Here is a 14,820-nt window from a genome sequence, read left to right on the forward strand (position 1 = left end):
AACTCAATTAACAGAGGAGAGCGCTCTTGCTGCAAGAGCAGTAGGATAAAAAACAGAAACAGGGGGAGAGCCAGGCTGCAACAGTGGGCAGTAAGCACACAGGCATTTCTGGTGCAAAGCTCTTCAAATTCTCTCAGCAAAACCAAGGACCCAGCTCCATGTCGGCAGTAGAAGCGCTCAGCAAAACAGTCCCCCTGGTGGAGGGGAAAACAAGGGGCGGCGAGAGGAAACTCAGGTACTAACCTTGCTGAGCTCCCAGATTCCTGCACCCCCTGCAGAAGGAAATAGCCAAAGTACAAAAGGTACTGTAGGAACAGGGAATGCAGCCCTGTGGCAACGGGTCAAAGTACTGCAACATAGCGTGGTATGGAGGAGCCATGTGTGTCCCTGGAGGGATCTGAATCCTGGACACTGGTGCTGGGTACAGAGAATACAAGTAAGAAGCACACGCAGCAACCAATAGCGTGCAGGAGAGACCCCCCTTTGGGGTGAAACCCTGGTCCCTGCGAAAAAAGAGGAGGGGACCAACAGTGCTATCACAGTGCCAATCTGGTTGCTGACTAAGGCAGTAGAGCAGGCGACTGAGCCACCGTGCGCCAGAACCCAGGAGAGATACCTGGAGGCATAGGGGGGCTGTTGAACAGACTGTGTCGCCCTATCAGGCCCAATGCTAGAACAGATGTGCTGAACCGCAGCAGACTTGTGGAAACAAGATCACAGAAAGATCTGAGAACACCCAACTGAAAGGGAGGGGAGGTGGACTCTATACGTGCAGAGCGTCAATAGCATATGTAGGGACACAGACATGGTTACCGCACGATAGTAGTGGGGCACCAAGATAGCAGCCATAAAGAAACAGCAGACATCCAAATTGCCGGCAGTATGGAAAACAGGCGCAGCACCTAAAGGTGTGTTGTAACCATGCCTGTAGCAGACCCACGAAGGGGGAACAGAGAGTGCTGCTGTCGCTGCAAAGGTCCATGGAATCTGCAGGAAAAGCCCACACCCCGTCTACGAATGGTGATACACACCAGGACTGCTGTTGCAGACGCAAGAAGTGAAGGATTCATGTGGTGCAGGAAACCAAGCAGAACGAGACTGACTTACAGGTATAAGGAAGAGAGAATATCCAATGAAACCACAGAGTCACGTTTTAGGAAAATCACAATGAAAATGACTCACTGGACTGCAGCTGTGGAAGTGACAGGAAGGAGGGAGGTGACCTGGTGGATTAGAAACCCATACAGACACAGTCTGGCAAATGGGCACAGGAACCATAGAACACACCGGGAGACCGCATTCAGAACCACACACTGAAATTGGGTTACCAGCCGTCAGCCGCGAGATTGGGTTACCAGCCGTCAGCCGCGTCAGGCATGTGGAGAGGGACCCAGTAGAGTAGGGAACCCTGCAAACCACATGTGGTGCATGATATAGGGCCCATCGAACAACCTGTGCTCACTCATTTGGAACCTCACCTGGGAGTGGGTTACTGAACTTCCGCCACGGTGTGGGATGTATGGCAGGTGACCCGGCGCAGTAGGAAACCATACAGACAACGATCTGGCTGACTGACATAGGATCCTTGAATGTGCAGGGTCACTCCTTCAATGTCCGCCACAGAAGTGGGGTCCCGGAGTGCGGCCGATCTGATGGGCGACCTATTGGTGTAGGAGACTATGCAGACGAATGTCTGGCTGAATGGCATCAGTCCCTAGCACCTGCAAGGACCCTGTCCCACACCAGCAGGGAGGTACATGAAACTCCAACCCTGCACGTGTCAGTCCTGTGATAGGAGACCAACAGCAGCGGAAACCGTGCAGACCACAGTCAGGCTTAACAAGGACACCTCCAGGTGCTGGCCTGCGGTGATAAGGAGACAACAGCACCGATAGGAGAGCACTGTGCCCCTTTGATGCATGTGGGAGGGCAAGGAGGCCCAGGAGCCATGGATAGTATCTCCGCCATCCCGCAGATTGGGGGAGGCGAAGGAGCCGTGGATTGTATCCCCGTTGCCCCGTATAGGGTCCATAGGACACGCCGGGTCACTTCATCGGACATCTCACACTAGTAGTTGGGTCCCGGAATCCAGCTGCAGATACATCAATGTGCCATGAGTGACAGATGGCGGAGGAACCACGCAGACCACTGTCTGGCTTACTGGTATAGGGTCCACACCGGGTCACTGAGAACCCAAAGCGCATGTACAACTGCAAGTTGCCCACTGGCTGGGAGGGGGAAAGGGTAGGAATGTCCCCGGCTACCGAAGCGGGGGAGGAGGGCGGAGCTAATCCCTGACTCCCCCGGCAAGATAGAGGCCGCCGGCTTGCGGTGCAAGCTGTGGAGACAGCGGGGAAAAAAGAACAGTAATGTCCCCGAAGCGGGGGAGGAGGGCAAAGCTAAGCCCCAACTCCCCCGGCTGAAATACAGCGGTCGCTGGCTTACAGCGTAAGCTGCGGCAGCAAATACAGCGGGGGAAAAGTAAACTGTAATGTCACCAGCAGCCGAAGCAGGGGGCAGAGCCCCGATTCCCCCGGAGCAAAGACAGAGGCTGTCAGCTTGCAGCGCAAGCTGTGGCGGTGGAGACAGTGGGGAAGAATAAAAAGGAATGTCCCCAGCTGCTGAAGAGGGGGAGGAGGGCGGAACTAAGCCCCGACTCCCCCAGCTCAGATATAATGACCGCCAGTTTACATAGTACCTGAAAAGAAACAAAAAAGACCAATGGGGGGCGCCTTGTGCGTAACCACGATAACAATTAGTAAAGATGTGACAGGAGGCGTCACTAGGCACAAAGTGCCCTTAGGTAGTGGCCGCTTACCAGAAGCGAATAGGACATTCGCATATCAACCCACACAGGGGTTTCTCAAAGAGTGGAGAGCCAGCTGCAGAGCCGAGGTCACAGGAAAAGGAATGATCCGATCCTGAGGAGAATCAATGTTTGGAGCAGAAAAAAACGACCCTTCTGACGGCGCTGCTGGTTCAAATAAGGAGTGGATCCAAACCAAGAGTATTAGAAAACACTGCAGTGGTTTATTGAAGTAAAAGAAAAAAATAAAACATGCAGGGATTACGCTTTTCGGGGGAGCCACCCCCTTCCTCAGATCAGACTGATCTGAGAAAGGGGGTGGCTCCCCCAAAACGTGTCATCCCTTTTTTTTTTTTTTTTTTTTTTTTACTTCAATAAACCACTACAGTGTTTTCTAATACTCCTGGCTTGGATCCACTCCTTATTTGAACCAGCAGCGCCGTCAGAAGGGTCATTTTATTCTGCTCCAAACATTGGTTTACATAGTAAGCAGCGGGGAGGAAGAAGGAAAAGAAAACCCCCACGATTGTTCCCGCGCTGAAGGAGAGTGGACTGGGGGCGGAGCCATGCTCCGTTTCCCTGCACGACCATCATGGACGCTAGCAAAGTGTAAGCGCCGGACGGTGGAGAGCAGCACAGGGTTAAGTGCAACCACCCCCAATGTTGATACGATGGATGAATGCACAGCCTGGGAAGGGAAGGGAGGAGAGAAGATGAGGAAAGGAATACTCACCTACCAGGAAGACGTCCAGCTTAACGCCATGCTGCATCAGCCAGGCTGTCATAACGGGGCAAGAGGTACTACCCTGGCGCTGGTTGTTGGCGAGAAGGGGTTAACGGTCCATACTCTATGTCCCGTACCCTTCATCACAGAAGGGAGAACAGCTAGCTCCATGCTCCTGAACCCCCACCTGAAAACGGAAAATAAAAGGAATGAAAAAAAAAAACTAAACAGCCCTACCTATAAAACAATAAAACTTGCCTCCTACTGACACTAGCTAAAACTGATTATCTCACAGGATATATCCTGCCAGCGAGGAGCTGACTTTTTTTTCCTAGTGGGCGCGGGTACCTGCCTGAACTAAAGTGCAGGGGCCTAATAAAAACACATACTAATAAATAGTCAGTCACAAACCACAGACATACAGGAACATAGAACTCCATAGTATAAAAGTTCAGAGGGCAGAGATCAGAGAGTACAGAGGACACTATATCAGCAGTCATGAACAGAGGACTCCATAGATCAGCGGACAAGAACAGAGGACTCAGAGGTCGTGAACAGTGGACACTATAGATCAGCGGTCATGAACAGAGGACATTATAGATAAGTGGTCATGAACAGAACTCTAAAGTTCTGAATAAAGAACTAATAAACAGATAGAGTTCAAAACACCAGACAGGAAAATGGATGAGTCTGAACATACTCCAGAAACAAAACAGGAATTAGCTGAATCCCCTAGAAAAACCTCCATTAGACACAGGAATAACAATACACTCTGAGTCCCCACAAACAGGTAAACAGGATCTATCGCTAAACAGGAATTATCGCAATCCCACATAAAAGCTCCAGTAGACACGGAGTCCCCATGAACAGGTAACAGGGATGCCTAGATAAACAGGATATATTTATAGAACACTATTCACACTGAACACAAGACAGGAATATCAATCCCTCCGAACACCTCCAGTAGAGAAGGAGTCCCCATGGAGCGGTAACAGGGATCTAACATAGGACACTGTTCACACTGGACACACAAACTGGACACTCCACTCCACTAATGAAGAAGCCATTAATAATAAATCAAAATAGACTACTGGCCAGCGGCACACTCCACAGTGTGGTCAGGAAGCTGACCCAGTAAGAAAACAGAAATATAAAACACAGAACTTCATATAAATGGATACAAGTGAAAACACGGTGTGAACAGACTCATAGCAGAAAGGATATACAAATCCTAAAACAGACTATACAAACATAGATTAAAATCTTCTATAAGCATGCAACCTAACCATGGCTAAAACCAGAAAATACAAAGTGCATGCTAAGACAGAGATAGTAGATTAAAAGCTCAAATAAAGAGTGTTTCACCAAGAGCTCCATGCAGCATGTCCAGCATCTTAGCAAGTAAGGATGTAATAATCTCAATCACCAGCCCAGAGGCTAGACTGGGCTGACATTAAATAGACACACCCTAGGAGTTATTGGCTAGAAAGCAAAAGGCTATTAACTATTCCCTGACCAGGGAACATAAAACTGTTCACACACAACCAAATCAATAGCTGTGTGTGAACACAGGCCAATACAGACATAACAATACCCATCAGAATAGATGTCCCCTAATGAAGAGCGACCGAGAAAGTAGTGCAGACACACTCCTAAAACTTGACCAATTATTAGTACTTTGTGCAATAATTTACATTAATTATATTAATCGACAAGCAAAAAGATGAATGTATTTGAACACTAACAATTCCTTGACATTGTAAAAAAGTAGAACAAACTTTCCAGAGGATAATATGACCGTACTAATAAAATGGCTTTGATAGCGAACTTAACCTTTCAAATATTGCAAAACCAGCCTCCGTCTGTAACACTGGTTTTAGATTTTGAGCACACAAAAGGTTTAAATACCTGGAAGTGTTGCTCCATAATCTGGATTTTTCCCTGTTCTGGGCACTTCCTCAGTGCTTTGTCAGTGTACTGAAGCAATATTTCAACTATCTAAAAAAGTATGAAAAAAAATATATTACATTTAAAGCTAAAAATATGTTATACGTCATGTTAAATGTTTAAACTTAATGAATCCAGCAAAACACAGGAATCATGTTCATTCACTTTCTTATTTTGGCAAATTTTGCTTAAACAATAGTTATATTTGTCCAACTTGGAAAAAAATTGCAATGCAGAAATAACACTAAAATGGTATTTACCATATACAGTGGTCCCTCAAGTTACAAGAGCAAATAATTGTAATATGTTTAACTTAGAAGAGTCTTTTATGGGCAACCAAAAATAACAACCACATCAGTAGAGCAAATCAGCCGGCGCTGTATGCTGGACCGATTGACTGTCTACAAGAAGAGAGCAATACAGTACTGTAAATGTACTGCAATCTTCTTTACTATTTTTCTACCAACGTGCACTACATGTACTGTTTTTCTGTTATCTACCTGTACTGCAGCTTTTTACCAGTGCTGTTCCGCTATGTACATGTATAATCCTGCTACATCCTGGTACATGCACAGCGCTACCCACTTCCTGTACTGCACTGTTTTACTATCTACCTATATTACATGTATTGTACTGTTAGCTACCTGTACTGCTATCTGTAATGGTTAGCAATCTATCTGTACTAAATGTACTGTACTATTATCTATATGTACTGCACTGCTTGCTATTTGTATTGTTCTGCTACATGCCTGCACAGTACTGTATCTACCTATTCTGTTCTGCTACCTGTATTTTAAATGTACTGTCCCAGTATCTACCTGTACTTAACAGTTTGGTATCACTGTCCACCTGTACTAAACGTACTGTACAGTTATTTACCTGCACTACATTGCTTGCTACCTGTATTGGTCCACAATCTATCTGTACAGCACTTTTCTCGCACAGTACTGTTCCATTATTTACCGGTACTAAATGTACTGTACCACTATCTACCTGTACAACATGTACTGTATTGCTATCTACTTGTACTGTACCACTTATCTACATGTACAGCACTGCTCTCTAACAGCATTGTCATGTTATCTGCCTGTACAGCACTGCTTACTACCTGTTATCTACCTGCTTGAAGTGTAAATCACCGATCTTTACCTGTACTGTTCCGCTACCTACCTGTACTACATTGTTCTCTATTTGAACTGTTCTATTATCTACATTATCTGCACCACATGTACTGCACAATAGTTTTCCTGAAATCAATTATAATTGCAACTTTAGAAAACAATACACAGTTTCCTAAATTTCGTTTTTAATGTAGTTATTTACAATTGTTCTCTCATTTATTGCCAGACACCACTACAAATATATTACTTCAGCACTACATATTACATTTTGCAAGCTCCAGCACAAATAGCGATACTATTCTTAACATAGATGCTTATGATGCTGTAAGAAAATAAAAGAAACGCCTATCACTGTTGTGGGTTGTACAAATGCTGCCAACTACATCTTCACAAAACTCAGCCTCTACGCTTTCATACAGACTATACCAATGATAATTCAAACAATAAACCACCAGTTTTTCCAGAAACATCATTGCTCGTTGGTTTTTCTAAGCTGGTCCACACATGCAGCATAACAAGTAGACTTTGACCCATGTATCTGAAAGTGCACGTCACTTAAATTACACCTGCTAAACTTCCGACACAGTCTAGGAAGGATTACTGTCCTCATTAAGGCATGCCCTTGTAAGTGGATTTGGTGGCTTTATTTTGTATAAAAATGTTTTGTAGAAGGTCCGTGGGTGTCAGCTATGGGGTCTGCAATGCTCCATGGCCGCAACGCCTCTCAAACTCATGGGCCGTTTGCAAAGTGGATTTTTTTTTATACAAAATAAAGCCATTAAATCTACAAAGGTATGCCTTTAATGCGGACACTAATCCCTGCTAGACTTTGTTGGCATTTTAGCAGGTGTAATTCAGGTGACAGATGTACTTGAAGCATGGTGGCCCGCACAGTCTCTCATTTACAAATGAAGTCATTCTATCATTTCTAGTTAAGATAAGAAGTCTCTGCTCACACGCAAAATCTGTTTCCTGCCCAGAGGTCTTCCGGTTTCACATGATAGAATCTTACCTTATCAGCCACCACACTCTTTCTTTTTTTTGGGTCTCCAGACAGACCTACATAGAAAAAGATCAGACAGTATCACAGTGTGATGATAGATTTATAACAGTTTAGTTTCTGGACATAACTATACTGAAATCGGAGCATTAAATAACAATAAACAACATTATACTGAAATCGGAGCATTAAATAACAATAAACAACATTATACTGAAATCGGAGCATCAAATAACAATAAACAACATTATACTGAAATCGGAGCATCAAATAACAATAAACAACATTAAGATCTCAAAATAAGAGAGCAAAGGAGTAGAATATAAAGATTTAAATATCATATCAAGCTACAGGGGATGGGTTTAAGAAAGAACTTTCTGTGTCTAAGGTGTAAAGAGGATAAGACAGACTATTCACATATAATTTGGGAGTGTCCAGCAACCCAGAGGTTCTGGGAGCAAATATTGGAGCAATTGGGTAAAAAGGTTGAAATTTAGTATCATGAGAAAAGGGAACCTAGTGATCCTGGGTGAATCATTAATTATTAAGGGTGTTTTCTATGCCAAACTTATGATACTGAGTCCGTTATCTCCAACTGTGAATATGTGGATACAAACTATGGATAAAATGAAAAAATATGAAAGTAATTGGTTTTGAATCTCTGCTAAAGGAAGACATAAATAAAAAATAAAAAACTTTAAAAATCTGGTAATGAGGATGAAGAGAAGAGGAGGAATATTGTTAATAATTTCATTTTTATTTACCGTATATACTCGAGTATAAGCCGAGTTTTTCAGCACGATTTTTCGTGCTGAAAACACCCCCCTCGGCTTATACTCGAGTGAACTCCCCCACCCGCAGTGGTCTTCAACCTGCGGACTTCCAGAGGTTTCAAAACTACATCTCCCAGCAAGCCCGGGCAGCCATCGGCTGTCCGGGCTTGCTGGGAGTTGTAGTTTTGAAACCTCCGGAGGTCCGCAGGTTGAAGACCACTGCGGCCTTCAACATCATCCAGCCCCCTCTCACCCCCCTTTAGTTCTGAATACTCACCTCCGCTCGGCGCTGGTCCGGTCCTGCAGGACTGTCCGGAGAGGAGGTGGTCCGGAGAGGAGGTGGTCCGGTGAGGAGGTGGTCCGGGCTTCTATCTTCACCGGGGAGGCCTCTTCTAAGCGCTTCGGGCCCGGCCTCAGAATAGTCACGTTGCCGTGACAACGACGCAGAGGTGCGTTCATTGCCAACGTACTTCTGCGTCATTGTCAAGGCAACGCCTCTATTCCGGGCCGGAAGCGCGGAGAAGAGGCGCCCCCGGTGAAGATAGCAGCCCGGACCACCTCCTCACCGGACCACCTCCTCACCGGACAGCCCTGCAGGACCGGACCAGCGCCGAGCGGAGGTGAGTACTCAGAACTAAAGGGGGTGAGAGGGGGGCTGGATGATGTTGAAGGCCGCAGTGGTCTTCAACCTGCGGACCTCCGGAGGTTTCAAAACTACAACTCCCAGCAAGCCCGGACAGCCGATGGCTGCCCGGGCTTGCTGGGAGTTGTAGTTTTGAAACCTCTGGAGGTCCGCAGGTTGAAGACCACTGAGGGCGAATGATGAGAAGAGGATGATGAAGGGGGGGTGTGGGGATGATGAAGGGGGGTGGGGATGATGAAGGGGGGGGGGGGGTGTGGGATGATTACAAGGGGATGATGAAGGGGGGATGTGTGGGATGATAAGGGGATGATGAAGGGGGGATGTGTGGGATGATAAGGGGATGATGAAGGGGGGATGTGCGGGATGATGACAAGGGGATGATGAAGGGGGGATGTGTGGGATGATAAGGGGATGATGAAGGGGGGATGTGTGGGATGATGACAAGGGGATGATGATGAGGATGTTAATGACGGGTCTGGATGATGACAGGGGGGATGAGGTATTTCCCACCCTAGGCTTATACTCGAGTCAATAACTTTTCCTGGGATTTTGGGTTGAAATTAGGGGTCTCGGCTTATACTCGGGTCGGCTTATACTCGAGTATATACGGTAACTCTTTTTCTCTCTCTCTCACTGTCTGCTGGGGGTGAATGGGTATTTCTGGTTTTAAATATGGAACAAGTTTGTAGATATATGTTACATGAAATATGATGGTATATTATTATAAACATGTTCAGTGTAATATTGCTTTTAAATAATTTGTATATGAAAAATGTTATATTTCTACTATATGGGTAGGGTTGCGCTACTGACTGTCCCTAAAACGTGCCACCTGACTGTCCCTAGAGCGTGCTACCTGCTGTGCCCTCTTCGTAGCAGCAATCCACCACTACGAACAGACACACAGGGATCTGTGAGTCGTGCGCGCATGCGCAGTGTAAACAAAGACATTGCAGCAACTCTTGGTATAGCTCACAGAGCAGGGAGAGCAACCGCGATATCACAGATCTCTGTGTGTCTGCTAGTAGAGGCAGATTGCGACAACGAGCAGACATAGCAGGACACAGCAGGAGGTACAATCTAGGGATGGTCAGCAGTGTATCCGCAGCTTCAAATATGCTATTATATCCTTAAAGGGGTACTCCGGTGAAAACCTTTTTCTTTTAAATCAACTGTGCCAGAAAGTTAAACATATTTGTAAATTACTTCTATTAAAAAATCTTAATCCTTCCAGTACTTATTAGCTGCTTAATGCTACAGAGGAAATTCCTTTCTTTTTGGAACACTGATGACATCACGAACACAGTGCTCTCTGCTGACATCTCTGTCCATTTTAGCAACCATGCATAGCAGATGTATGCTAAGGGCAGCATGGTGGCTCAGTGGTTAGCACTGCTGCCTTGCAGTGCTGGGGACTTGGGTTCAAATCCCACTAAGGACAACAATAAATAAAGCGTTATTATTATTATAATAACGTCAGCAGAGAGAACTGTGCTCGTGATGATGAGAGCATTCCAAAAAGAAAAGAATTTCCTCTGTAGTATTCAGCAGCTAATAAGTACAGGAAGGATTAAGATTTTTTAATAGAAGTAATTTACAAATATGTTTAACTTTCTGCCACCAGTTGATTTAAAAGAAAAAAGGTTTTCACCGGAGTACCCCTTTAACAACTTTTATTTTCTTGCTTACCAACAACTGCTTTTGCTTTCCCTTCATGGAATGACCAAGATAAAGCTAAGGCTTCGTTGTAACAGTCCTGCTTCAGCAGATGATCGACTCTCTGAAATAAAAAGTAAAACTTTTAAACTTTTAATACATAAACTAGTATGACCACAGTATCTTATTTTCATAAACAGAATAACCTATAGGGATATTTATCAAAAGCAGTTTAGTGGAGCAGTTGCCAGGAGCGATCCATCAAACTAGTGTTAAATCATGTTACTTAGTGAGTTATCAGCTGCAAATGAAGATCCCGGGAGTCTGTTAGTTTATGCTGATGCCACAATATTTTTGTGTAATGTGAAAAAAGGAAAACTCCAAGTCAATGCATTCTAAGCAATAACGCTTTATTTAAGTGGAAATGCTGTCAGTCATTTCAGATGTACATTATGCATGTTAAAAAAAAAAAAACTTTAATCGCTTTTTTTGGCAGATCCACTCTTTCAACACTATAGGTCATATAACTGTACAAAATAAAAGCACAGTGGGATAATATAATTTCAACCTAAAACAGGAAATGCAGCCATGGTTTGTGCAGCTTACCTCTCGCCAGTTCCTCAGCATCATAGCGTGCACCGACTGTGGGAGGTAGAGAAATACAGTGAGACTGGGACTAGAAACAAGGAAGTCACAGATTTGATGAGAGAAAGAACGATACAGACAAGGGAAAAAGAAAGAGGCAGGAAATGGTTTTTGTCAAAGCAACTGCGAGAGAAGCATAAAAAAAGCAAACAGCATTCAACTCACATAAGCGCAGAACAAACATAAGGAGGTACAGAATGGAAACACTTTCCACTCATTTTAGAAGGACATGTTATATGTATATACCTTTGTTCCCAAGTAGAATATCTGTCCACCATAATTGCTGATCGACTGGTAGCAAGCTTTCTCTCCTACTAATGCCTGCAAGGAAAACAACATCCTCAAAATAAAAACAGCTTCTTATTCTCATGGGAAGACCTGCATTTACACTGTAATATTCATTCCCTGCAGACAACTATCGTTTTTCTAAATGTATGAGATTATAGTCCATGGACTATATCTAATATAGCTTAAAAAGGGACTAACTGCTATACCATCAGCAGCCCATGGACATGTGAGACACTTTTTCTGGAAAGCATCAGTTCAGACATTCTCGATTTAGTTATGTCTGAAAAGAGGATCTTAAAGGAGATATCTCATAGAAAAAGATTTAAGCCACTATGCCCGGGAACCCAGAATAATAAAAAGAGGCCCAGAATATAAAATAATAAAGGGGCGTCCCGAATATAAAATAATAAAGGGGACTCAGCTGCCGCCCCTCGGGGTGCAGGGCATCACACTGCTGCTCAGCCATCCAAGGTGGGACATCACTGCGGTTGGCGATAAGCTGAGCCTCAGTATCACTTGTTGACCACGTCCAACATGGAAGAAGACACCAGCGGAGAACTGAAGTGCACTAACAGCGACACCGAGGGAGCACCAGCAGGGGAGTCACCTTTGTTATTTTATAGCCATCATCATGGCTGACAAAATCCGACTAGGCAGTTACTTCCGATTATATAGCAATCTAATTGTAGAATGAAGGAAAATATATGAAAAAAATACACTATGGCGCTGTGAAGGGGGGAAGCTGGGGGATGCCCCGAAGCAGCTATATTACTTGCCTAAAAACCAAATGGTCCCCTGCTAAACCATTCAATGAAACAAAGTTAAAGAGAATAGAGTGGTATGGCAAAAAGCGCTATAGGGGACTTGAATTGAAACAATAGTAGCTCACTCCAGATAATGATGATGATGTATATAAGTGGAAATGCAATGAGTGATGAGTCAATATTCTCAGGGATCTTAGAGAAGGTATATATTGTGCTATTACTTATTGTGCAGTTAGATTAATAGCGGTTATACAGATAGTAACCACATAATCTATGTGATCGGCGTGCTGGCAGATAATGATGATGACTGAAACAATGAGGATTCTGATGCTTAGTACAGAATACACGCTGCGTGGACACTATGTTGCAAAAAGCTCTTGAATACCTGTGTGTATGTAGCTCTCCTCGGCAACTTTGTAGTGACTGTCCGCGATCCGGCAGGAGTTAGTGGAAGTCCGTGCAAGCGGCGGGGAGAACAGCTCCGGCCGGATCCCTGAGGAAGGAGAACGTCTATTCTCCGAAACGCCGTTGGATGTTTTTGGCCCCACTAACTTACCGTCGTGACGTCACGCACAGTTATCGGGCTTCAGCTACCAATACAGCAGCGTGCGGGTAGAGACGCTACCGCCCAGAGCTGTTCTCCCCGCCGCTTGCACGGACTTCCACTAACTCCCACCGGATCGCGGACAGTCACTACAAAGTTGCCGAGAAGAGCTACATACACACAGGTATTCAAGAGCTTTTTGCAACATAGTGTCCACGCAGCGTGTATTCTGTACTAAGCATCAGAATCCTCATTGTTTCAGTCATCATCATTATCTACCAGCACGCCGGTCACATAGATTATGTGGTTATTATCTGTATAACCGCTATTAATCTAACTGCACAATAAGTAATAACACGATATATACCCTCTCTAAGATCCCTGAGAATATTGACTCATCACTCATTGCATTTCCACTTATATACATCATCATCATTATCTGGAGTGAGCTACTATTGTTTCAATTCAAGTCCCCTAAAGGCGCTTTTTGCCATACCACTCTATTCTCTTTAATTATAGAATGAGTGGACCAAAAGTGCACAGTTAAAGTGGTATTCCAAACAATGCAAGGAGCATGTGCCGGTCCTGCACTCCATTTGGCAGAAGGATTCGGAGCCCTGTACTGGAGATTGTAGGGGGTCCGACAGGTCAGATCCCACCACCATCAGACACTTTTAACCTATCCTGTGGATGGCGGATACATTTTTAAATGCTGGAGTACCCCCTTAACTAAGTTGATTTAGTTTCCTGCCAGCAAACATATTTCAGCCAACCTGATTTCTTTATGTTGAAGGCTACAGTGCATGCTACTTTGCGTCTTTAGAATGGTACACACACATAAGTACTTTTTACATATGTCTCTGTCAATGCACCTTTTCCAAAAAAGAAGTGCAGCAATGTTTATTTTATTTGCCTTTTACAGCAAGCAGTTTTTTTCTTGAGCTAGTTTTGATACATCTCCTGAGTAAGGATCTGGAAAAGATATTTCTTATAATACACAGAAAAGAAAAAGGTTTAAAATGTGTCATCTGTGAGAAAGGTTGAAGAATTAATCAGAGTAAACCAGATACAGTAAATACTGTAATTAGTTCTTACACTAATGTATTTTACCAATACCAAACAGTTGCACTACAGGTTACAAACGTAACTTACCAGAGCCTGGCTCACATTTCCCCCTGTAGCCAAAGACTTGAAGTGGCTGCTGTTGTAAACAAGCTGGAAATCAGAAATCTCCAGTGTCTCCAGTTCCTCTTGACTCTGTCTATCAATCACATGGAGCTTTTCTGCGCTGTCCAGGAGGGCCAGTGTACGGGCATTAATCCACTGTAAAAATAAAGAGCAAAGATACATTGTAACAAAAAGCAGCAGCTGCCACTGGTGACAAGAGGTGGCTGCAGAGTACTTACTGTGAAGTTGATAAGATCATAGTGCAAATGAAGCTGCTTTTGTTTGTTTATATGAATTGCTCCGGATTCATCCCTCTTCACCTGCAGATACAGGATTCCTGTTAATGATACACTATCATACTGTGCATTAACTATTTCCATTAGAACTAATAATAAGACATTCTATGGGAAAGTGTAAGCTGCTATACAGTATGTTTTTCCTAACAATAGGAGAACATTAGTGAGGGATACACATATGTAGAAATCTTATGTAAAGAAATACCACCAATAAAAGAATGCCTTAAAAGGGGTAGTCCAGTGGTGAAAAACGTATCCCCTATCCTAAGGATAGGGGATAAGTTTGAGATCGCGGGGGGTCCGACCGCTGGGGCCCCCTGCGATCTCTCTGTACGGGGGCCAGGCTCTCCGGCCAGATAGCGTGTGTCGACCCCCGCACGAAGCGGCGGCTGACACGCCCCCTCAATACATCTCTATGGCAGAGGCGGAGATTGCCGAAGGCAGCG

The 14,820-nt window shown here is 44.4% G+C and overlaps 1 protein-coding gene across 5 annotated transcripts in view; it reads right to left on the reverse strand.

Annotated features, from left to right (window-relative positions):
- Positions 1–14,820, reverse strand: part of VPS8 (VPS8 subunit of CORVET complex) — a 281,893-nt gene that overhangs the window by 209,714 nt on the left and 57,359 nt on the right. For all 5 annotated transcript variants that reach the window (XM_056535311.1, XM_056535309.1, XM_056535310.1 and 2 more), the window contains 7 exons: positions 14,318–14,398; positions 14,064–14,234; positions 11,562–11,636; positions 11,277–11,312; positions 10,704–10,794; positions 7,611–7,657; positions 5,439–5,528 (listed from right to left, as the gene is read on the reverse strand). In XM_056535311.1, the coding sequence (XP_056391286.1) occupies positions 5,439–5,528; positions 7,611–7,657; positions 10,704–10,794; positions 11,277–11,312; positions 11,562–11,636; positions 14,064–14,234; positions 14,318–14,398 (591 nt within the window). The remainder of the gene's footprint in view (positions 1–5,438; positions 5,529–7,610; positions 7,658–10,703; positions 10,795–11,276; positions 11,313–11,561; positions 11,637–14,063; positions 14,235–14,317; positions 14,399–14,820) is intronic.

The sequence above is a fragment of the Hyla sarda genome, chromosome 8 (assembly GCF_029499605.1).
Source record: "Hyla sarda isolate aHylSar1 chromosome 8, aHylSar1.hap1, whole genome shotgun sequence".
Taxonomy (NCBI): domain Eukaryota; kingdom Metazoa; phylum Chordata; class Amphibia; order Anura; family Hylidae; genus Hyla; species Hyla sarda.